Source organism: Panthera onca, chromosome B4, assembly GCF_046562875.1.
Source record: "Panthera onca isolate mPanOnc1 chromosome B4, mPanOnc1 haplotype 2, whole genome shotgun sequence".
NCBI lineage: Eukaryota > Metazoa > Chordata > Mammalia > Carnivora > Felidae > Panthera > Panthera onca.
The window spans coordinates 44,375,722-44,402,067 of NC_138345.1; the positions used below are offsets into that span (position 1 = coordinate 44,375,722).

General features: G+C 38.1%; 1 protein-coding gene across 1 annotated transcript; it reads right to left on the reverse strand.

Moving 5' to 3' along the window:
• Window positions 1–8,734: 8,734 nt before the first annotated feature.
• LOC132676008 (NKG2-A/NKG2-B type II integral membrane protein-like) lies at window positions 8,735–25,891 on the reverse strand. Its single transcript, XM_078449196.2, has 7 exons — window positions 25,669–25,891; window positions 25,263–25,340; window positions 24,751–24,803; window position 24,360; window positions 23,627–23,778; window positions 9,112–9,215; window positions 8,735–8,855 (listed from the first exon to the last, which is right to left on the reverse strand). The coding sequence occupies exons 1-7, from the start codon at window positions 25,853–25,855 to the stop codon at window positions 8,735–8,737; spliced, it is 696 nt and encodes a 231-aa protein (XP_078305322.1). The 5' UTR covers window positions 25,856–25,891.
• Window positions 25,892–26,346: the final 455 nt, after the last annotated feature.

The following is a 26,346-nucleotide window of genomic DNA, read 5'->3' on the forward strand; positions in this document are numbered from 1 at the left end:
TGATTTCATGGCAAAAATATGAAAGTATGAAATGATAAATAAAAGTGTAGATCATTTATGGAAGGACACACTTGGTGCAAACTTCTAGAAAGATCTATGATATCAAAGGCAGTGAGAGTAGCTTTAGTTCTAGAGGAGTGGTAAGGAATCACATAAATGTAATTTCATACTTCAGTCAATGAGGTCTGCAGTCCATCAGCTCTGTAATTACTCCTGGCTCTCAAACTTACAAAGTATCACCTTTTAAAAGTTACTTCATGGGTGGGAGGAGTTAAGGTGTTGGAATGGCATGGAGACTGAGTTTGTCTTATCCCTAAAATGCAGCTAGAGAAGCACCAGATCATTTAGAACGCCTAGGAAATTGATCTTAATGCAACAATCTGCATAACCTGAGGCACAGAAGTCGGCGGTTATGCAGGGCAGAGAGGTGAACTGAGGGGAGAAAAGATGAAGAGAGTAGGGAGCCATTTTCATGGAGAGAAGACAGAGAGAAAGAAAGGGGGAGAATGTGGTGCATTGGGATCCTGAAAGAAAAGCACTCCCCCCTGAAAGTAGCTGGAAAAAAGAGACAGAAAGAGTGAAAATACGCGTAGGGGACTGAACAAGAAATCTGTCCCCCAAAGCCACTGACAGGGGGAAAGGAGAGGTAGTCAGTACTGCCAGGTTTCTATAAACAGTAAAGCAGAGTCTGTCGTTTCAGAGCTCAGAGCCTGGTGGTGCTCTGGTGAGGAAGTGGGGCGAATCCCCAGGAGCAGGCAGTGCTGTCTGAACGGTCTATGTGCTCTACAGAGAGAAGCTGTTCCCCTGCTTGGAGTGCAGTTGGTAGGGGCCATATAGCTTCACTGGGGGCAAAGGTCCCAGAGGACCTCAGAGAAGAGCTACATTTGCTGGTAATGGGACAAAGATGCCAGAGTGCAACAAAAATCTGGAGCTAGCTGTGTGTTATGATTTCCCATAATCTTTGAACCTCTGCCGCTGTGCAATCACATGAACATTTTCTGAGGCAAGCCGGCACCCGGCTATTGCTCAGCAACACCCTCCCCCAGAGAGTCAGTGCAGATTGAAGCAAGGGGTCTCTGAAACGTGGGGTTCTGAAACACAACCCTGTCTTAGATAAAACTCTGGAGAGAGGTTTCACCTGGAAGGTGGACAGCTAGACATGGACAGGGTAGAGGTGTAGAGTGGGCGGAGGTCTGCAGCCAAGGAGGGGTGCTTGCTAGTGGGGCAGTGAGAGAACAAATCCCTGTGCCAAAGAATGACACTGGGTGAACCCATTTCCACCTTTCCCACACATGCACATGGGTGATACACTGATCCACCACGGTAACCTAAGCACTGCCACCTAGTGGAGAATGGAGCCATTACAGCAACCCTGCCCAACTGTGCCCTCCAAGCACACCCCCCAGAAGACCAGCACAAGTCACTCCACCTGCTTAGTGCATGAAATAGAGGAGGCTTCATCGTTTCAGTTCTAGGGGAAACTGAATGTCACTTCATTTGGGTTTCATTGTGTTTGCTGGTTCACTTGTTTGCTCATTTTCGTTGCTTCTGTTATAGCTTAAATTTGTTTCCCTTTTATTTTCTTTCTTTTTCTTGGATACAGAAAAAAAATAGTTCTATTTTAAATTTGTTTTTTTTTTATTTTTTAAGTTCCTATTTTATATCGTTTTTGTATTTTATTTTATTCTACTTTATTATATATTGTTTTTAATTTCTAAAAATTTTTCTTACTTTTTCTCCTTTCCTTTCCCTTTCCTCTCTATTCTACCGAGACGTTTTTCAACACGCAAATCAAAACACACCTAGGATCTAGCTTCCTTCTTTGGCTTTTTGTTTTCTTTTAAAATTTTAATTTTAAATTTTTATTTTCTTAATTTTTTTCTTCCTTCAAAGTGACAAAACAAAGTACTTAACCCCAAAAGGAAGATATGACAGCCACAGACTTAGTCAACACACACAAAAGTAAGATGTCTGAACTAGAATTAAGAACCACGAATGTGAATACTAGCTGGGGTTGAAAAAGCATAGAAGACATCTGAGAATCCTTTCTGCAGAGATAGAAATAAATCCTAGTCAGGCTGATAGTAAAAATGCTACAACCGCGATTCAAAATGAATGCATGTCACGATGGCAAGGCTGCATAAGGCAGTGAAGCGAATCAGTGTCATAGAAGATAATATTATGGAGGATAAGGAAGCAGAAGAAAGAGAGAACAAAGGCAATGAGCAGGATACAAGACTTGGAGAGCTCAGTGACTTAGTAAAAAGGAATAACATCCAAAGCAGAAGAGTCCCAAAACATGAAGAGAGAGAGAAAGGGGCAGAAAGTTTAGATGAGCAACATACCAGAACACTTTGCTAATCTGGGAAGGACACAGTTGTCAAAATCCAGGAAGCACAGAGACCTCCCATTAGATTCCACAAAAACTGAACATCACCAAGGCATATCTTAGTAAATTTCACGAAATACACTGACAAGGAAAGAATTGTGAAAGCAGCAAGGGAAAAAAGTCCTTACCCTATCAGGGAAGACATATCAAGTTTGCAGCTGACGTATCCACATAAAGTCTGCAGACCCAGAAGGACTGATGGGATGTATTTAATGTGGTGAATCAGAAATTTATGCAGTCAAGACTTCTTTATCCAGCAAGACTGTCATTCAAAATAGAAGGAGTGATAAAGAGTTTCCCAGAGACACAAAAAATAAAAAAGTTCATGACAACTAAACCAACCCTGCATGAAATTTTAAGCGGGACTCTTTGAGTGGAGAAAAGACAAAACAAAACAAAAAAGACCAAAAGCAACAAAGACTAGAAAGGACCAGAGAACATCACCAGCCCCATCAACTCTAGAAGTAACACAATGGTACTAAATTCATATCTTTCAGTACTCACTCTAAGTGGATAAGGACTAAATGCTCCAATCACAAGACATAGGGTATCAGAATGGATAAGAAAACAAGGAATATGCTTCTTACAAGAGACTCATTTTAGACCTAAAGTCATCTACAGATTAAAATAAGGGGCTGGAGAAGCATCTATCACGCTAATGGTCATCAAAAGAAGCCAGGAGTAGCTGACTTACATCAGACAAACTAGATTTAAAAATAAAGTCTGTAACAAGAGTTGAAGGGCATTAAACCATTATTAAAGGGGTCTATCCACCAAGAAGATCTAACAATTGTAAATGCATATTCCCCCAATGTGGTAGCACCCAAATATATAAATCAATTAATTACAAACATAAATTTCATTGGCGATAATACCATAAGAGTAGGGGACTTCAACACCCACATCTTACAGTAATAAACAAATCACGTAAGCAGAAAATCAACAAGGAAACACTGGCTTTGAATGACACGCTGGACCAGATGGACTTAACAGATACATTCAGAACATTTCATCCTAAAGTAGCAGAACACACATTCTTCTCGAGTACACATGGAACATTCTCCAGAATAGATCACAGCCTGGGTCACAAGTCAGCCCTTAACAAGTACAAAAACATTGAGACCAATACTGTGCATATTTTCAGACCACAACACTAGGAAACTTGAAATCGATCATAAGAAAAACTTTGACAAGACCATACATACTTGGAGATTAAAGAACATCCTACTAAAATATGGATGGGTTCTCCACGAAATTAAAGAGGAAACAAAAAAGTACATGGAAGACAATGAAAATGAAAACAAGATATTCCAAAACCTCTGCGATGCAGCAATGGTTATAAGAAGGAAGTACATAACAATCCAGGCCTTCCTGAAGGAGGAAGAAAGGTCTTAAATACACAACCTAAAGTTACACCTAAAAAGGCTGGATAAAGAACAGCAAATAAAGTCCAAAAGCAGTGGGAGAGGGGAAATAAAAAAGATTAGAGCAGAAATCCATGATACTTACATTAAAAAAAAGAACAGATCAAGGAAAGCAGGAAATTGTTCTTGAAGGATTACCAAAATTGATAACCCCGTAGCCAGACTGGTCAAAAAGAAACACGGAAAGAACCCAAATATAATCACAACTGGAAGAGGAGATATTACCACCAACACCACAGAAATACAAACAATAATAAGAGAATATTATGAGCAATTATATGCAAACAAATTGGACAATCTAGAAGAAATGGACAAATGTCCTAGAAATAGTTAAACTACTAAAACTGAAACAGGAAGAAAAGAAAATTTTGAACAGACCCATAAGCAGGAAAGTAATTGCTTCAGTAATCAAAAATCTCCCACAAACAAGGTTCCAGGACTGGCTCCTTGTCCAGGGGAATTCTGCAAAACATTAAAGAAGAGTTAACCCTTATTCTTTTGAATCTGTTCCAAAAAATAGAAATGGAAGGGAAACTTCCAAACTCATTCTACAAGGCCAACATTACTTTGATTCCAAAACCAAAGACCCCTCTAAAACGAAGAAATCCCAACCAATTTCCTTAGTGAACATGGATGCAAAAACTCTCAAAGAAATACTAGCAAATTGGATCCAGCAATACATTAAAAGAATTATTCACCCTGATCAACTGGGATTGATTCCTGGATGCAGGTCTAGTTCAATACTGCAAGTCAATCAATATTTTACATCACATTAAGAAAAGAAATGATAAGAACTGCATGATTCTCCCAATAGATACAGAAAAAACCCTTTGACAAAATGCAGCTCCCATTCTTGATATAAGCCCTCAAAAATATAGGGATAGAAGGAACATACCTGAAAATTGTAAAGGCCATATTCGAAAGACCCACAGCTAACAATGTTGTCAATGTGGGAAAAACTGAGACCTTTTCCCCTAAGGTCAGAGAGAACGACAACGATCTCCACGGTCACCATTGTCATTCACTATAGTGTTGGAAGTCCTAGCTTCAGCAGTCAGACAGCAAAAAGAAGTAAAATCATCCAAATAGGCAAAGAGGAAGTTAGACTTTCACTCTTCTCAGCTGAAATGATACTTTCTGTGAGAAATCCAAAAAATCCCACCCAAAAACTGCTAGAACTGATACATGAATTCAGCAAAGTGCCAGGATATCAAATCAATGGATCTCTAATATATTGCATATTCATTCTGCTTTGTTACCCTGAGTTGTTGGAATAAAGATACCAAAGTCTCTGTGATGGGATTGCTGATTATTTGTGCCTCAGGTGCATCCCACCAGCATGTATAATCTCCCACTCACTAGAGAGACAGGACAGTGGTGACACATGCCTTCTTATGGGTATAGGTAATGATTTTTGCACTGTTTTTTGTATGTATTTAGAAACTTAAATATACTCGGGGAGAAATGGTAGGTGTTCTACATCAGAATGCATTTAGCAGCATCTCTCACTTTTCTCCATTCTTTATGGTAACAGACGCATATGTGTAGATGGGATATTCCAACATTGGAAGAGGTAGGGCATTTCAGTCCCTTCTTCACCCTGGACTCTGTAGGATCCCCAAATCTAGAATTCAAACAGGCTATCTTGTCACAGCTCGACAGTCCCCTGTGTATTCTTCAATTCCAAAAGACACAGCCTATACAGATGCCCTAATAGCACACTTTGTGAGGAGACTGGGGTTCTTGAGCATTAAGGGAAGGCACAGTAATTGCACCTTGAATTCAAAACACGAAACACAGACACAGAAAAAATTACTCTAGTGTCCACACATGATGTGCGTTGAATTTCTCCCCTTTTTTAAATGCAAATTTCTTTGATATATGATCAAAATGGTTGCCAGGTAGCATTTCTAATGCCTGACTATTTCACTGGGTGAAAGGAAGAAGACAGTTATAGGGCTTTGGTTTTATGGAAAATGGCCTTTATTGGACATTGGCAAAAGCAAAATATGAAGAGATCACAGACAGCAATAATGTCATGTGCTTGGGGTTTACTTTAAGGATCTGTAGGCTTTATATCATTTATTATTATTTATTCCTCAGAACAGCCCTATGAAGTTACTACAATTAAGACCATCATGTCACAGGTGATGTTGCAAAAGCATCAATTTCTTAAGCCAAAACCACTGAAATCTAGTGACTACTTGTGTCAAGAGGTACTGTTCAAATACTCTTCAAGTAAATATGAATAAGATACTATTTCCATCATATATTCCAGCAGAGAAAACAGCCAGAGCAGTTATGTAACTGAGTCCCAGGGCTAGGAGTGGGCACTTAGAAATTCCATGAAGTGACCGGTTTCAATGCCAATGTCCTTTCACTTTATAATTTTCTGCTTATAACTTATTTCCCCAAAGACCATGTTGAAAACATCTATACTATCATGTCTGTCACTGTATAAAACTGATTTACAAGGATATTTGGCACAGAAGACAGAAAAAAACAAATGGGAACTTAAGAGAGTACTCAATTTTTAATCTATTTCCAAACAATTTCCTTTACAAACTTATCTATCTCATGAAGTATTATTAAAAAAAAAATTCCTATGGCTATAATGGTAGATTAGGTTACTTTCAGTGAATCTACATTTCTTCCCTCTGACCACTGTGAAAGAGTGTAGTCTACAGACAACAAACGATAAGTTTGCCCCCGTGACTTGTTTCACAATATAACGTGTGTGGGAATGTGATAGGTTATGAGTTCAGAGACCAGGCACTGAGAAACACATTTCTGCCAGTTGCTATCTCTGCTATGCAAGATCATATACCAGGACCTGAGCTGCATCTGTATGTAGTCTGGAGTCAAGTCCGTAAATGCCCAGAATTGATCAAGCCTAACAGAGCCAAACCACAAACAGGTGAATGAAAATTAGATCCTGAATTTTCAATGTCATTGCAATCTTGGGTTGTATGAAACACAACTTTAGCGATTAGTTACAGCTACCATAAACAATTATATTCATTTCCTTTTGAATATTCACATATTTTTTCTAGAAGAGTGTAGGGAATACGTAGAGAGAATACAAAGAATATGTCTATCTTCACAGATATAAATGCATATGAAATATGAATTTATTTTGCAAGTAATAACCGAGTTTAATTTCTTTCCCTGTTATAATTGAATTAGGGTAGGAATATCTGTGAATCATTATCTGATTACTCACGTTTGTCTTGAAATCTGGCAATAACGAGCCATTTGACCTACACAAATATCTGTAGATTTTAATTTTTGGTTTTCTTATGTAACATTTTATGTTTTGCATCAAAGTGTTTTTTTAATTTTTTTATTTATTTTTATTTTTTTAATGTGAAATTTATTGTCTAATTGGAAGCTAGGTGAAATAAGTCACACAGAGAAAGACAACAAAGTGTTTTTAGCATGGCTGTAAAGACTGACAGAAGTGGGTACATAAAAAATGGAAAAAAACTAAATGTCATCCAAAATACATGAACCCAGTAAGGAAAACAACATATAAGAAAAGGTATCAAAGGGCACTGGTTATTATCCAATTAGAAACCAATCTCTACCTCGAAATGAGTGTAACCTTTGATTGTGTGGCACCAAGAGAGATTCAGAGAGTATACTTTGGTTCCATTCTTGGAGGAAGTGGGGCCGATCTGAATGGCTCTTATACAGCGAACCTGTGGTTGTTCCATGATAACCCCGAGGGGCCGTTCATTTAGTACTCTCAGCTCCAAGTCCACCCTCAGTGCCCTGTTCTCAGACAACGGTGTAAGATCCCATCCATTCTCTCTCTTGTCATCTCACATGAAGTTGACTTTTGTCGGTAAGAGACAATGGAGAGACAGTGCAGCAGAAAGAGCTCTTCTTCCTGGCTTCATGGTGTTGTGTCTCCTTTTCTGCCATAGCCTGGTTGCCAGTTGCAGTCCTACAAGAAGTCCTGTGTACTGGTCCTCCAGCAACTTTCTGTAGCCAGTCCGTCAGTTTCTTGTCTTCTGGTCTTTCCTCCTGATGTTCTGACAGGGAGTTCTTCCTGTTTGCCAGTCACAGCCTGAGATCCAGCCTCACCAAGTTCAGCCCGAGGAGTGTGGATCTGCCCTGCCCCAGGATAATCCAGTGAGCATGTCTGCCATGAAGCTGTGTGCACCCACATCGTCCTTGATGACATCTAAATCCCATCTTCAGAGAGCAGACCTGGCTTCCCAGTGATCTCTCCTTTAATTCTAAGATATTCTTTGTAATTTTATTGAACTTAGTAGTCTTTCCTCTTAGTAAGCTTTCCTTTACAAGTAGATAATAATTGTTTACCTCAACTTCCTTCCTTGTTTCTGTCTCCTGACTCAATTCTGACTGATACCCTTGTCACCCTGGAGTGTTCAAGCCTCATTTGGGGCCCTTAAAGGGCTAGATAAATCAGCTAATTTGGAAATATAAATGGAATTATTCACTGTAGTGAGAATTGTACACTAATGTTATGATTTGTAATTAATATATATTTTATTCTACTAAATAGCAAAGCATAAGAAATAAATAACATATACCGAGTATATTTTTTTACACTAATATAATGAAATTTGAGAACAGTTCCATAACACCAAGAATGAAGCCTCAAGTACTCTTTGGGCTTTGAGTGATATATATGCATTGATGCGGATTCATCCTTGGTAAGAAATGAAACATTCTAGTGAGTGATGTTGGTAATGGGAGAGACCATGCACATGTGCAGACAGGGACAATCCAGGAAGTCTCAGGAGCTTCTTCTTAATTTTGTTGTGAGCCTAAAATTACACTAAAAATATTATCTTAAAAATGTGCAAAGAAAATAATCATATGGGTTTTGAAATAATGAGAGATGTATTCTTTATAAATGGTGAAATAGCATTATACCAAAATGAAGTAACTAAAATGCCTGGTGCTTACAAACATACGGTCTTATTACTGAGCAGGGTGCAAAATAAGGTTTTTTTGCATGAAAATCGAAATATGGACAATTCTTGTCACTCTCTGAAGATACTGACAACCTGAAATACAGAGAATTATATCTCATTAATCTTACCATAAGGTTGCTTATATCTCTTACTAGGTACCATAGTATTTTAATGAATAAACCATCCATTTTGACTCATACTTAAATATCTCAATCTCAATATTTCTCATACCATTTTTCTCTGGAAACACTTCAACTACTGTGTTTATCTGATTGTTCACACATTGCTGTTTTTCTTTCTAAGAACTATTCTTGTGAGGCATAAAATAAAAAGTTGTCAGGAGACTTACAGTTCAGAAGAAAATGTTAAGGCTTTTGGCTGCACAGATGAACTATGATTTCTTCTCTGGGAGCCTCTAACCCATGTAGTAGCAGAGAGTAAATTCAACAAAAACTATGAGAAAATAAAATTTATTGGGAGTCAAATACAAGCTCTTATACTCACTTGAATTCTGTAATAACACATAAAAGTTCATCCTTTCTTCCTTTCTAGACACTTTCAAATTATAATATAATGTTACACGGTGGACACAAAAGTATAAAATTGTCTTAGTAGGACTAAGTGAAGAGGACAAACTGACCGTGAAGACAATTTCAGAGTTGAGAAAATGGATCACAGGTTAATAACTTATGAAATAGGTACATTGGAAAAAATCCTGGAGATTCAAGGAGGAAGCACATCCGTCATCTTCTCGCCTAGGATGCTCAGTGTCTCCCCACCTGCCCACCCCTGGCTCAGTGATCAAGAAGACTGAAATGTTACAACTGGGAGAAGCTGCAAAGAGCAAGGGTGCTGGTGCCATAGGTGGAGACTTGATCAGCAGTAATTAACATCAAAGGTAAAAGTCACAACGTCATAAAAATAAGCAATAAGAATTTGGAAAACATTGAACAAAACTATCAGTAGACAGACTTCAGCGGAGAAGATTCTGCCATAAATGTTTGGCAACAAAAAATAGTAAATCTAGGAAAAATGACATGCAATGCATGTTTACTGAGGTATATGTTTAAAAAGTGTCTACCTAACAAGTAAAAAAAATATAGAGAAATTTAAAAATGTCTTCCAACGAAAGGAAAGCATAGGTCAATAGAAACGTCTGCTGGGATAAGTTGTTCCACGTATTAGAACAAAAGTAATTAAAAGTAATATTTAGGGGCACCTGGTTGGCTCAGTCGGTTGGGCGTCTGACATCAGCTCAGGTCATGATCTCACAGGCCGTGAGTTTGAGCCCCGCATCTGGCTCTGTGCTGACAGCTCAGAGCCTGGAGCCTGCTTCCCAGTCTGTGTCTCCCTCTCTCTCTGCACCTCACCTGCTCATGCTCTGTCTCTCTCTCTCTCTCAAAAATAAATAAAAGCATTCAATTTTTTTTAAATAATAAAAATAAAAATCATATTTATAAATATATGAAAACTATAAAGAAAACTTAGTTGAAATAATTGCATGAACATGTGATGGCAGCAATTTAGCAAGTAGGAAATATCAATAGAGAAATAAAACTATATGAAGAAACCACAGAGGATCTCAGTGCATAAATCCATACCGGAAATGGAAAATCCACTCAAGTAGAAAAAAACTGATGAATTTGAAGGAGGAACAAAATTTATTTATACCTTAGGATGAGAGAGAAAAAAGAGAAGAATTTACACAATTCAGAGACTTTCAAAACACTATCAGGAAAGCCAGTGTAAGTCTAAGTAGAATATGAGAAGAACGACAGAGGCAGAAAAAAACAGGACAACAATCTTAAGGCACGACGACTGAACAGGTTATTAATATCATTGAAAATATTTATAGACACCAGACTTAGCAAACTGCTAACAGAATGAGCACGTACAAACCCATGTCTCATGACACCATAATGAAATGACCAAAGAACACTGGCAAATACAAAGAAATACTCTTGAGGGAAGAGAGTGGATTGTGAAGTACTTAAGTCAGTGTGAAAATCAGGGATGGGTGACACATCTTCCACCTCCATCAGCCTTACTCCACATTATCTAGGACAGAATCCATTTCCCTGCCCTGCACACTAGTCCAACTGGAACGGGATACAAGCAGCAAGATGAAGGAACAGAAAGACACAAACCCTAAATCCCCCAAAGAAACAATCCCTTAAAAATATCCAGACACAAACCCATGTGTATGCAGTCTAATCAGTTTTGATAAAGGTGCCAGGACCATTCAATAGGGAGAGACAGAATCTTTTACAAAAGGTGTTGGGAAACTGACTTCCCACATGCAGAAGAATGAAGCTGGATGTTCCCATTTACACCGTATACTAAAATTAACTCCACCAAAACCAGACCACAAAGGAAAAGTTCATTGTAGACAAATGGGCTATATCAACCTAAACATTTCTGGGCACTAAAGGGCATGATCAACGATGAAAAGACAGAGTGGAAAAAACACTTGCAAATCATATATCAAACAGGGAATCACATCTAAAATATATGATTAGTCTACAATTTAGTACCAATATCAAACACCAAAACACAGTTAAAATGTGGACAGAGAAATTTAAAAAACATATTTCCAAAGCAATATATATTGTGAAAAATCACATGGAAAGATGCTAATGATCAGAGAAATGCAAATCAAAATCATGATGAGTTATTACCTCATACTCATGAGGATCGATTTTATATATAAAAAAAAAAAGCTCAGGTGCCTGGGTGGCTTAGCTGGTTAAGTTTCCAACTCTTGGTTTTGACTCAGGTCATGATCTCACATTTGTGGGCTTGAGCCCCACATGAGGCTCTGTGTTGACGATGCAGAGCCAGCTTCAGATGCTCTCCCTTCCCTCCGTCTCCACCTGCCCTGCTTGCTCTCTCTCTTTCTCTCTCTCTCACAACAAATAAATAACATTTTTTAAAAAAGGGTCAGTGAGGAGGTCGACAAGGAGGAGACTACACACTGTTGTTGGGCATGTAAATCGGTCACCGTTATGAAGAAGAGAATGGAGCTTCTTCAAGAAATTGAAAATACAATTACCACATGAATCAGCAATCCCACAGGTAGGAAACTATCTAAAAGAATTGAAAGCAAGATCTCAAAGATATATATACACCCATGCTCGCTGCAGCATTATTCATTAGAGCCACAGGGCAGAAGCCACCCAAATGTCCACTGATGGATGAATGGAGAAAGAAAGCGTGGTATACACATAACACTGTAGTATTATTCAGTTGTAAATGGAAGGAAATCTATCACCTGCTACAACATGCATGAAATTCCAGGACATTATGCTAAGTGAAATAAGCCAGTCATACACATGAAAAAAAAAAAACAAACAAAAAAACCTGTTTGATTCCACTTATAGAAAGTATCCAAAGTAGTAAAAGTGATAGAAACAAGTAGAATAGTGGTTGCTCAGGTTGAGGGGAAAGTGTTGAAGGAGAATTATTGTGCAGTGAGTTGAGTTCCAGTTTTACAAGGGGAGAGCTCTAGATATCCTTTGCAACAATGTGATAGTTGGCACTCCTAACTTAAACTGGGTGCTTCAACTGGTTACGATGGATGATCTAGTTAAATGCAATGTAAGAAGTGCGAGAGTATAGGATTCCCCCTATATGACACTCTGGAAAAAACAAAATCATGGAGACAGTAAAGTGATCAGTGGTTGCAGGGTTTAGGGGGAAGGAAGGATGGATGGGGGTGCACAGAGGATTTTGAAGGACGGGAAACTATTCTGTAGAACTCCATAATGTTTGATACATGTCACTATCTACTTTTCCAAACGCATAAAATGCCCAACCTCAAGAGTAAGCTTTGAAGTAAACTATGGTCTTTGGCTGATAAAGATGTGTCACTACAGGTGTATCAGTTGTAGCAAGTGAACCACCCCACCGAGGGCTTTTGAAAATGAGACAGTCTATGAACTGCTCCTGCATTGACACATAGACAGTAGGGGAATACAGCATATATCGGTGCTATGTCTGAGTTTTGCTATGAACCTAAAACTGCTCTAAGACACTAGGCTATTTTTTTAACATGGGTAATGTGTTAAATTCTATGTTATGCGGTTATGGTATATTCTGCAACAGCTTAAAAAATAAAATCAAAGTCAAACCCACAAAAAAGGTGATCTTGACAAGGGCAGGAGAAAAGCAACCCATTATATTTACGTAAATAACAATATGATTAAAAGATGAGCTCTCACTGGAAAAATAGTGAAAAAAAAAGAAAGAAAGAAACCCACTACTTGTGAGCACACACACACACACACACACACACACACACACAACAAACAAACAAACAACCAAAACAAAGCAAAAATACCTGTCAAACAGGAATTATACATTCAGAAAATAGCTTTTCAGAAAACAAGATGCATAAAGATCCCACATCAAACACAAAAATGAACAGAATTTATTTTTACTACACCTGCCTTTCAACAATGTTTTTCAAGCTACAAGTAAAATGACACTAGACAGTAACGCATATCCACAAGAAGGGATAGAGATCAACAGAAATGATAAATATGTCGGTAAATGTTTAGATCTGCGTATGAATTTTCCTCTCTGAATTTCTTGAAAAGATAAGATAATTTGCAGCCATAATTATAACACTGCATGGTGGGATCTATACTATAAACCTTTTATTTTTAGCATTTGTTAATGTGTGTGGTACAAAGTCTCCACGAATGCTTCCCTTCAGGTTTCCAATGTGAAAGCACGAAAGCAGAGAAGGTAAAGAGATGCATAGTTTGTGTTCAGAAATCAGTGCAAGTTGGCTTCAGTACAGCACTGTCAGAAGTACAGATTTCCCCTCTCTCTGACAGTAGATTGTTCCTGTGAAAACTTTACTAAGTTGAAATAGTGTAAATTGAAATAGCGTTAATTTACACGAAAATATTGCTGAGCATCCCTGTGCCAAAAATTCATCACCACCCCCAAAACACAAAACAAAAAAAAAACTCCCTTAGGCTTTTCTGATACCTCAAGACAAGCCTTGTGAATGGAGAGGTACAGAAAGTAAATTGAGATGAAGCACAGACACTCCAAAATACAGTTCAAACCTACGCCTGATACTGATATACAGAGTTGATTGTTTTTTGAGAAATAAACTCGACAGGAACAGTCTTGCTGCTTGGGGTGTGAGCTGCTTCTCTAACAGTACAACTAGCCCTGAACACAATTTTCACTTTTCACCTTTTCTCCTGAAAGGGAAAATCCCCTTCAGATTTCTGTTCTTCAGCAAAATCTGGTACTAGTGTAAGTTTTTCCCAAAAGCAAAGTGACATGATGGAAATTTTTGAAAGGTTGAGGCATACCTGTGATAGGTGGTGGCAAAGGAGCTATGTTGGTGCTCATTTAATATATTGTATCAGAAATTAGTCAGGATTCATGTGACATAGATGGCAATCAGTTAATGATACATGTGTAAAGAGTGCCATTAGCAAGATGGAGACCGAGGAGGTCATAATGCTCACCTGCCCACAAAATCAGTCCGAACCATAACTCAACAACTTCAAGCTAAACACGGCCCAGGGAAAGCTCTTGACAACAAAGAAACACCACAAATCGGGTGCTGATCAAAAGTCCAGGATGGTCCCATGGAAGAAAAAGGAAGTGTTTTGCCTGCATCACTCAACCCTCCAGCTGAGAGCCCCTTGGCTCCTGGAGGAATCCCCTCAGGGGAAGTCACTTCATGGAGAGAAGGGGAGCAGGAGAACCCAGCAAGCTTCCACTCCATGGTTGGCTACAGCTTTTGCAACAGAGGTGCCCCATCTAGGCTGATCCCACTTGATGGAGCTGCCCAGAGGGCCCCCTCTATATCTATTCTCAAAGGCTAGAGCTGTTGCTATGGTAAGGCTTGCCTTGAGGGGCTCCAGATCTTCTCTTAGAAATTGTTTGCCACAGCACCTCACCTATACAAGACTAGAGCTGCCTCTGATGCCTGCCTACTCCTGTCCTTGGTTGGGGCTTTGTCTCACATCACTGGAGCTGGTTCCTGATTCCTGTTCCCAGACCCTAGGATGTGCCTTAACTGCCACTGTTGGTGCATACTTTTGCTTGATCCCCACTCACCATGTTCCATTTCATGACCCCGAGTCTTCATTGTAAAGGATCCTCCTGCTATTCAGAACCCAACACCTCCCAGGCCTGGACTCTGAAGTGCCATCACTAACACCTGAAGACTTTCTTCCACCCATGGCAGCTCAAGGCTCTGACCCTGCATGGGTAGGCCAAGTCACCACTGCCTGGAGTCCCATCTCTTTGGTTCCATTTTAGGGCTCTGAGCCTTATTTCTGGTACCATACTGTTGCATCCCAAGACATACTTTCAGCTTCCACATCGCAGCTTAAGCTCTCCTTCGGGGCTCTGTGGATAGGGGTCTGTGTCCAGATCCCTGTATCCTGACACATGGTTTTCACAATCCATGAATGGATCATGCTGCTGCTATCTAGGGACTGCCACTTGGGACAGAGTTGCAACTTTGACTCACCATCTCCAGTATATGCTATTAACACCTACTGCCCACTGGCCCCCAAGCCACCAGTAAACCTTCTCATCCATGGCCTGTGGGACCGCTACAATCCCCTGGTAGCCATAGTCACAATGGTGAGCCCCTGAGAACCAGGTCCGGTTTCCCTGGAATATCTACACACGTCTCCTCCCTAGTGCCACAGCCACAAGTGAACCTATGCACCAAGACCCAGTTGCTATGATAGTTCCATGTGTGCCTGATCTTGGACAACAGCTTCAATAGTGCTTTGAGGGCTCTGAGGTCAGCATGCCATACCAGACACCAAAAAGGAACATCTCAAAAGGTCTTCGTCCCATAGAATGACAGAAAGTAGGATGACATTTTGAAAGTGGTCAAAGGGAAAAAAACTGTCAACCAAGAATACCTTACATAGCAAGGCTGTCATTCAGAAATGAAGACGAGATAAAGACTCTCCTAGCACCCTAGAAAATGGTGTGTCAACATATCAATTCTCATCCAAGATGGCAGTCAGGTGAAAGCAGCAGCATGATTCCAGTGGTGGTTGCTGAAGCCAGGTGTCAGAAGAAATTAGACCTGCCCCATGGAAATGCTAAAGGGTATTCATTCAGCTGAAACAAAAAGACAAAATTGGTAACATAAAAACATATAAAATATATAAAATCACTGGTAGAGACAAAAAGAAAAAGATCCTAGACTTTGGTGTATGTAATGAGCTCAGGGATAAGTCATCAACCACAGGAAACAAAAACTAAAATAAAAAAGCAGGACTGCTGTAAACTAAAGGCCTTATGTCCAGCAAAGGGAAGAATCAAAACGTTGAGAGATCATGGACAGAAGAGAAGAAAATCTTTGTAAACCAGTATCAGAGAAGGGACTAATATCCAATATATATAAAGAACTCAAACGACAGAATCAAAACAAAGAGAGAAATCTAATTTAAAAAATGGGCCAAGGGCCTCAGTATACATTTTGGTGAAGACATATGAATGGCGAATAAGTACATGAAAGGTGCTCAAAATTGCTCATCAGGGAATGCAAATGAAGTCCACAATGAAATGTCACTTCACACCTGTTAGAGGCTTTTTCTGAAAGGTAAGAGAGAATTGATATGGTGAGGATGTGAAGAAAATGGAATCCTTTGGAGGAAATGAAAATTGGTGCTGCCACAGTGGAAACTAGTACGGCTGGTTTTCAGTAATGTCACTCTTACATACGTATTTAATACAACTCATCATTGGGGCAGTCGGTGGCTCATTTGGTTGTGTTGGACTTTGGCTCTGGTCATGATCTCCCCCTTCGTGGGTTCAAGCCCTGTATCGGGCTCTGTGCTGAAAACTGCAAGCTTAGAGCTTAGAATCTGTGTCTCCCCCTTTCTCTGCCACTGCCCCCTCTCAAAAATCAATAAACATTAAAACATTTTTTAAAATAAATGAAGGAACTGATCAATATCTCAAAGGTCTATCTACACCCCATGCTCATTGCAGTATTATTATCAATAGCTGAGAAATGGAAGGAACCTAAGTATCTGCCAATCGACATAAAGAAGGTGTGATATGTATACACGTACGTACATATATACACATACATCCACACATACACTGCAATATTATTTAACAGGTGAAAGAAGGAAATCTTGCCATTTGTAACAAAACGATGGACCTTGAAGGAATTATGTTAACTGACAAAAGTCAGACAGAGAGAGACAAATATTGTATTGTCTTACTTACATATGAAATTTTAAAAACTGAACAGGCAGAAAGAAAGAGTAGAATATGTTTTTCAGGAATGTAGTTTGAGGGTTTGGTAAGATGTTTAAGAATAGAAATTTACGGGGCTCCTGGATGGCTTAGTGCATTTAGCATCCGACTTTGGCTCAGGTCAAGATCTCACAGTTCGTGAGTTTGAGCCCCGCCTCAGGTTCTGTGCTGACAGCTCAAAGCCTGGAGCTTGCTTCAGATTCTGTGTCTCACTCTCTCTCTGTCCCTCAAAAAATAAATAAACATTAAAAAAATTTTAAAAAAGAAGACAAATTTACAACCAATAGATAATTTTGGAGGTCTAATGTGCAGCATAGTAATTAATGACAACATTACTGTGTTATAAACTTCAAAGTTTCTAGGACTAATTCTTAGCTGTCCTCAACCACACAAAGAATGACAAATATGTGACATAACAAGGGTGTTATCTAACATGGCCATAGTGATCATAAGGCAATATGTAAATTTATCAAATGAACACACTATTGGCCTTAAATGTATGCAATGTTAGATGTCTAACAATGTTAGATGTTTTTATCTCCATGAAAACAAACAAAAGATAGGTTTGTAATACCTACAACTCCTAAGGAAATAACTTCAGAATATAGCTAACACATCAATAGAGGCATTAAAATGGAACACTGATAGAATATATGTTTAATACAAAAGATTTGAGGTAAAGTGGAAGAAGAAAACAAGACATACATAGAGAATAAATAGCAAATTGTATATGTAAATTCACTTATCTCAGTAATTACACTCATGTGAAGTAAACATATTACAATTATAAGATAAAGCGCCATCCCGAATAAACGCTCAATATCCATCTATATGCTCTCCATAACAGACACACTGTAGATTCAAAGGCACAAATAGGTGAAAATAAAAGGAGAGCAAAAGATAGACCCTACAAATAGCAACCAAAGAAGTGAGCTGAAATGGCTGTTGTAATATCAAAGTAGCTGTTAAAACAAGAAATAGTAGTAGAAATTAAAAGAAACATATCCAAATGTTAAGGCTGTCAAAAGAGGAGGAAGATAACACAATTATAAACATCATTATTCACCTAACAACAGAACCCTGAAACACATGAAATAGAAACTGACAGACTTAGGATTAATAAATTAATGAGTATACTTGAAGATCGAAATGTCTGCCTTCAGTAAGTAAGAACAGCTTGTCGCAACATCAGGAGGACTATGGAAGACTGTCAAAACTCTAAGAACCAGCTTGACATAACTGACATATATAGAAAGTGTTCTACATCATAAATTTAGGATCAAAAATTTTAAGGATGGAAATATTCAAAGTATTTTCTCTCAAGACTAAAATAAAATGAGAAGAAGCAATGGAAAGGAATCCGGAAAATTTCCAAACATGTGGAAAGTGATACACTTCTGAAACTTTACAGTTGAAAGATAAAATCTTTGAAAATATCTTGTACTGGATGACAGAAATTCCTTTGTACTGGATGATAATAAACTGAGCATACATCAAAGTTTTTAGGATGAAACTAAAGTGGTGTTTAGAGCCAATTTGTACCTTTGTCAATTATGCTGAAAAGGAAGAATGTTATCAACGCATGATCTAAGTTGCTTCCCTCTCAAGAAGCAAGAAGAGAAGAGCCAGTAGTTCAAATATGAGACACATACGTTTAGCTAAAAGTTGATCATGAAGGATGGATCATAGAATAACTCAAAGTAGCCCCAAATGGACCAATACCCAAATATCCAAGAGCTTCCGCAATAGAATTGGTGTGCACATTGTAGGGGAATCCGACAACAGACCAGCAAAGGGATGTGGACAATTTATAACTTCATGCAGCTATGAGGATGAATCAGACAAGTGTACCTTCACCTGAAAATGCCAAAATACAATATGCATACCATATGATTCCATGTATAAAACTGTTCTTGAAATGCAGAAAAGACCTTGACAGGGGCATAGTGCAGTCCTGGTAATATTAATTTTCTCATTCCATGCAATGGTGACTCTGAATATTCAGCTGTCTGTTGACATTTATAGCATATGATACATCTGTGTGTTGTTAATTGTACCACAATAAAATTATCTAGGAGAATATTATGAAGTAATTCAGATATATTTGCAATTAGACATAACGTTCAAAAAAAACCTACTAAACATAACTTGTGAAAACCAAAAGAAAAAGAAATAGGAATATCAGAAGTGTCTTACAGCCTCTAATATAATTTTATCTGTGATTCAGAAAACTTTTCACACTCTGTTACAGAGTATTTAGATGTTTATGAATAGAGAAAATTGAAATACCAGTTAAAAGAAATCATTGTAGGGTCAAAAAAGGAGGATAATAAAATAAGTGTCTTATACATTTTGATGGGAATACGATAAAAAAACCAAAATTACATGTCAGGGCATTCATAAATAGGTCTGACAATATATAAAAATAATGGACTCAGATACAAGTAGAGTTATTCAAGTAGCACCATGTTGTATTTACTTTTGAAATGCCATAATCATAATCTGTCACATTGGCAATGAAGATCAATTGATGTGACTTCTCTGAGGCACAAGGCACCTGAAAAAAAAAATATTTATTCTTACTTTTGAAAAGCCTTTAGAAAGGAGTGCCTGGGTGGTTCCATTGATGGAGCGTCCAACTCTTGATTTTGGCTCAGGTCACGATCTCAAGGTTTATGAATTTGAACCCCACATTGGGCTCTGCACTGACAGCGTGGAGCATGCTTGGAATTTTCTCTCTCTCTCTCTCTCTCTCTCTCTCTCTCTCTCTCCCTCTCTGTCCCTCCCTTGTGCACTTTCTCTCTCACACAAAATAAATAAATAAATAAATATAACATAAAAAATAACTTTTAGGGGGCGCCTGAGTGGCTCGGTCGGTTAAGCGGCTGACTTTGGCTCCGGTCATGATCTCGCAGTCTGTGGGTTCAAGCCCCGTGTCAGGCTCTGTGCTGAAGGCCTGGAGCCTGGAGCCTGCTTTGGATTCTGTGTCTCCCTCTCCCTCTGCCCCTCCCCCCCTCATGCTCCTGTCTCTCTCTCTCTCTCTCTCCCTCAAAAATAAATAGACATTAAAAGATTTAAAAAAAATAATAACTTTTAGAAAGATAGAAATGAATGGTAAATCCATGCAAAGACTCTGAATAGATATGTTAAGTCTGAAATTGAACTTATATCAACTCACTGTTTAAAAAAGGGCAATTGGGGGACACCTGGTAAGATCAGTCAGTTGTGCTTCTGACTCTTGATTACTGCTCGGGTCTTGATCTCATGGCTCCTGAGAGGGAGCCCCATGTCAGGATCTGTGCTGACACCATGGACCTCTCTCTCACTGCCCCTCTGCCGCTTGACTTGTCAGTTGCTCAAAGTAAATAAATAAACATTTAAAGCAAAAGGAAGATCTTTCAAGCATGAAACTAACAAAAAATACATGAAGACATTAGTTAAACAGATGAGAGTGTGCAAAATTTGTACCCACACCATATGAAATGCAGAGTTCCACAAAAATGCAGTCATTCGGTGGAAAAACCATAGTCTTTTCAACAAATGTTGGGGAAACAATGACGTATCAAATCTTATTAATAATCATATACTTTATACTATATCTAAAAATGCTCAAAATAGATCACACATAATTGAAAACAAAACCTTTTAAGAGATGTTATAACAAATGCACAACCTACAGTGGGACAGAGATTTTAGACAGAACACCAAAACCATGATCCTTAAAAGAAGAAATTGATGAAGTGTAGTTCATCAAGATAATCTCTGCTCTTCGAAGAGAAACAGAGGTCATAAGCCAGTTAAAAAAAATTTTCAAATCATGCATCTGCTAGAAGACTTGCCGCCAGGGTACAACAAAGAATTCTCAAAATACAATGAAACAAATTAAAATTGTTAGCAAAACAGTTCAATAGGTACTTCACCAAGCACCATGTGTATATGGCAAATGAGTATAGGAGCTGATGCTCAACATCATTACCTTAGGAGTATTCAAATTAAAACCACCCCAGACCACACTTCCTGTTCTGGAAAGATAGACTGGATAGCCTTTTCCCTAGTCCTCCCACCAATACAGATACAATCCCTGGACATAATTCATAAGACGACAGAAAAGTCAGAAAGATAAGGAGAAAGCCGACAGATCCCAGCCCTGGAGACCCAAGGAATGACATGGTGGTGAGCTCCCCAGAATTTCCCTCTACCTCACATAGGCTGGTGTCAGAGAGCCTAGCAAACCACAGACACCAACACCTACACACCCAAGTCTCCACAATGTTTCTTCTCTCCAGTCAAAATAACAGGAAAACAGGCATGCTAGATAAGCAGAAAAGTTTTAGACACTAACTGGGTGATTCTAATAAAAAACCATGGACTACCCACCAAAAGAATCAACACACATGCAAGAGAAAGAAGACATTCTCCGATTAAGGAACACTAAGAAAATGTATGACCACCAGACCCACTCTGAAAGAACTGCTAGAGAGAATACATGGTAAAAGAAGGCATTTTGGATCCTAAGGAAGGAAGAGAGGACAAATGTAAGAATAAAATTCTTACCAGGTCTAATGGACTTTCCTTCACCTCCTGTGTTTTCGAAATTGTTTGATATTTGAAGCAAAAGTATCAATTGAAGCAAAGTTATAACATGCAGTGATTCTCCATGTAAGCAGAGAAATATTTAGGCCACTTGTAGTATAAATGGGACACGGTAATGGACCGTAAAGGCAAGTAAGTCTCTACATTTTACTCGAACTGCTGTGGGTTGTGATAGACTATGTAGACTGTGATCTATGAATATCCAATCATCTATATAAAGATACATAATATCTATATTACTTATATCAAGGAGATTAGAGCACATGTGTACATATATATAACTTTATGTATATAAAGTTACTGATGAAGAAAGGACCTACTTTGCTATAAATGATGCTCCGTCAATAAGGTAATGATGTAGATATATACAACTTTCACTCACAGCCTCAGACATATAGCATCACAAAAGATAAATTCTAATTGGATCATACATCATAATGAAAAGTTAAAAAATAAAGAAAGAAAAAGGTAAATACAGGAAAATAATATAGGATATTCTATTCATGAACTTTGGCTAACTTCTGAAATAGGTCCATAATACTCATTGTAACATACAAAAAGCTAAGCAGGACCATGGTAACATTAAAACTCTGATCCTTAAAAGACTCCAATATGAGAGTGAAAATGCAGATGCAGGTACTTGCATCTTAAAAGCTCGAAAAAGAACTCAGATCTAAAATATGACAAAGACTCCTGAGAAGTGAAAAGAAGACACCGTCCTGGAGAAATGGGCAAGAGACACAACCCAGCACTTCTCATTCTCACAAAAGAGAAGAGCCTTGAGATTTACAGCCCAGGAAAACAGTCACTGAATAACCATCAGAACTTATTAATTAATTTTTCTGAGACTACTGATCAAACGACTTTTAGATCAAAGGCCTATTTGGTATAATATATTTTACACAATAAAATAAAAAAAATGTAGGCATAAATTTTTATATTGAAATATACACATATCTATGACTATGCAATTGCATACTAATGCCTACAGAGAAATGTAGCATAATTATACATGAATACAATTATGTTACATTATACATTATTATTTTATTATGAAAACCATACATTTATATTACGTAAATATATAATATGTCGCTATGTGCAATAAATGATTATCAATATGATATGTGGAGGAAGACATAGAAAAGACTTTTCCTAACATAATTATTCATAATACCCACATACGAAAAAGGAACTAAATTTCTGAGAATGGTTTTTAAAATGTCATATTCATATGAGAGCAGTGAAAATTCACAAACTATAGACAAGTGTGTTAATATAGATGGATTACTAGTAGCACCTGGGAGAGAAGGGAGACACACATAAAAATGCACCCTGAATGATTCCATTGATATACAGCCCCAAAATAAGCAGAGATATTTCATAAAAGGAAAATGGGCAGGCCTGATAAAGGCTCTACACTTCTGACTCATGATGTAATTTAGAATTGTGTGATTCTAACTCTATTGTAATCAGTGTGCACAATCATATGCCTAGTTTCCTTGATGTGTTGTAAAATGAAATAGTAAAGTTAATTTCAGACAAAAGAGCATTTCTAGAAGCACAGGATCCTATGAAAAGCAAGAACTGGAAATTATCAAATGTACATTCAAGGTATAAAACTATAAATAATGTGTCAGAGAGTCAAACCATGGAATATTAAAGACTTTAAAAAATAAACTACAACTACATATAAAACTGTGGATGAATTCTACAAGCATAATATTAATTGCAAGATTTTTCTTTTTATTTTTTAACATTTATTTATTTTTGAGACGCAGAGAGAGAACATGAGCAGGGGAGAATTAGAGAGAGAGGGAGACAAGAATCTGAAGCAGACTCCAGGCTCTGAGCTGTCAGCACAGAGCCCACTGTGGGGCTCAAACTCACAAAACTTGAGATCATGACCTGAGCCGAAGTCAGAGGCTTAATCCACTGAGCCACTCAGGAGCCCCATTTAATGACAAGCTTTTAATAGAATCTGGAAACATCTGAAAACTTACCTTGTCCTCATCATCATCATAGTAGAGCAGGTTAGAGTTGTTAGAAGCACAGGATGCCAAACTCTCGTTCCATGATTTTCCCTCAGTGCTAATGTAATAGCAATTGTTGGAATATGTAAACCACTCTTTCAGACAATGACAACAGAGACAGGCTGAGGAGAGATTATGAGATATTATCCAAAGCGCTTTGAATATTACAAAATGAAACTTTACATAGTGTATATGGATACACATATTGTAAGGGTTAAATTGTAGTGTAGGGCTAATGCTTAGCTTGAAAAATAACAGCTTTGTGTTGACATTGAAGGTTAAGAGATAACAGCCTTGCTTTACTCTTATAAATTACGCCTCATACTCTTGTAAATTAGGCTTCACCAATTAAGGAAGCAAAAGTTCAAAGAAAAGAGCATCAGAGGCAGGGTCAAGGAGATCCACTGGTTGCAACTTAGAGGCAGAAAGTCTAAAGTAAACACCTCATTAGGCAACTGTTTCTAACTCATCTGGAAATTGTTTCTTTGTTCTGTTCCCAGGTGATGATAAAATGATGTGATCCGTTATAAAAACTCTGTACCCCGGCTGTTCGGGGCCGCACTCTTATCAAGAGTGTTGGTCCCGATCGGTCGGCCTTGCCTCTCATTGTAATAAACTTTGTTGTGACTGTCACTGGTGCCCGTAGCATTCTGTTTCAGGAGTCGTGTGTATGCAACAATATGTGTACATACCATTCGTAGACCCTCACAAGCTGGTAAAATTAAACACACACACACACACACACGCACACACACACACTCAGAGAAGAGTCAGGCTTTCGTCCCCTAATATATGTGCCCATATGAAGCAACCACAAAAATGTCCATGTATACATGTCCTGAGAGTCAGGGAACACAACCATCTTTATGGAATGATTTACCTTTTATCATGTTGTAGAAGGAGGAAATGTGAGGCAATTGTTAACAGCAGGTACGGTGATTTTGAATGAGTATTTCTCCATCAGTTCTGAAAGTTCATTAAGTGATTTTTGAATTCACTTTTTCCCAAAGCATCTGTTATCATCTTTGCAAACTTGAAGACAGAGCTCAAAGAGACACGAAACTAATAACAGAATTTTGCAAGGGATGTTGTACCTTTTGGATCCTTGTTTCCAGGGACGTTTTGTTCCGCGCTGGTCCTTCAGTAGCTAGAACATTAAAGCAATTCTCAAAAAAATAATATTCAATGAAATAAATCATAATACTTTGAGTTTCCTAGTTTAAAATTGGGTGTGCTCTTTTACCAGAAAAATTGAATAAAGTAATGAACATGAGGGGGAAAACAATTCAAAAGCTTAAAGAACGAAACCTCACCATCTCTTACAATATTTCCTTGAAGCAATCTCAAGAATTAATGTGCATTTCACCATAAAGTCTCTTGTGTGACTTGCCTTTGAGTTATTAAATCCAAATATGTGTTTAATTCTCCCTCAATTTAATCTGTTATTTCTACTTTAGATAACCTCTAAATAATTATTCCACACTTAGAGCATGCATTAAAAATGCATTAAAATGAAATAATAAATTCAAAGTGTTTACACACTATCGAGGAACTAATGATCAGTAAGGTGAAAAATTCCCTTTTAGTCATTCAAACACGTACTTACAGGGAATAACAGCTATTGTTACCACAGTGGACATCAAGACGAGGCAGAGGATTCCCAAGATACCGGCAATGAGCTTCTCTGGACATGAAGGTGAGTAGTAGGAAGAGAAAGGCAAACACTGAGAAAGGATGCCCGGAAGCAATCATTTAGGAGATTTGCAAACAAGAGAACCCACAATGCGCAGGGAATCACATACAATAACCTGCACCTCAAACCCATCACTATCATTGGAATCTTCTCTCAGAATATACCAATGCTTTCAATTACAATACCATATTCCAACCTCCAGCTCTGGTCCTCACAAATGAAAACTATGTGAGATCACTTCCTACTCTTTCCCTACACCCCTACACCCCAACTTCAAATCCTAAAACAGACATACTTGTCTGTATTAAATGTTTTTTACCTTTGCAGGGAGAGTTCTTGCCATTCCCTTGAAGGGCCCGAGAAGCATTTTGAAGACTTAATTCTGCATAGGCTATCTCCTCCTCAGTTACTGAAATGGAACTTTTCGTGCCCTTAGGTTGCACTTGCTGTCTTTGTGAGCCCTTAGCATGATGGAGTTCCGCATAAGTCACGCCTTGGTTGTTCATGTCTGCAGCTGAGTAGTGTCAGCTACAATGTGGATGAAACTGCCCTGAAGGTCTTGATCAAGAGTGTGTGTCATGTGCTGACAACATTGCTAGTCCAGTGACACCGCGTGGGGTGCAGGGTGAGGGATGCTACTCATTTGCAGTTGAACAATATAAAGTCTGGTACTAACTTGTGTAGAGATTGAAATAAGTGTTTCATGATAGAATAAATGTTTTTTATTTATAATAATAGCATAATAATACTGATTGGAAAATATGTAAAGCACTAAATTAGTGAAGAAGAAAGGAATTCATGAATAATAGTGTCCTCATTAAAGTAAGGTCAGATTCCACAGACATATTTCAACACTATTAGAATAACCAGATTAATTAAAATGCTGTATTAGAAGAAAAGTGTTGTATCAATTTTGACAATGTTAAAACCCATTACTGGTTAGAAATTAGGTGCTCTAAGATTGGAGAATATTGTTTTTAGCACATATAGGTATTTC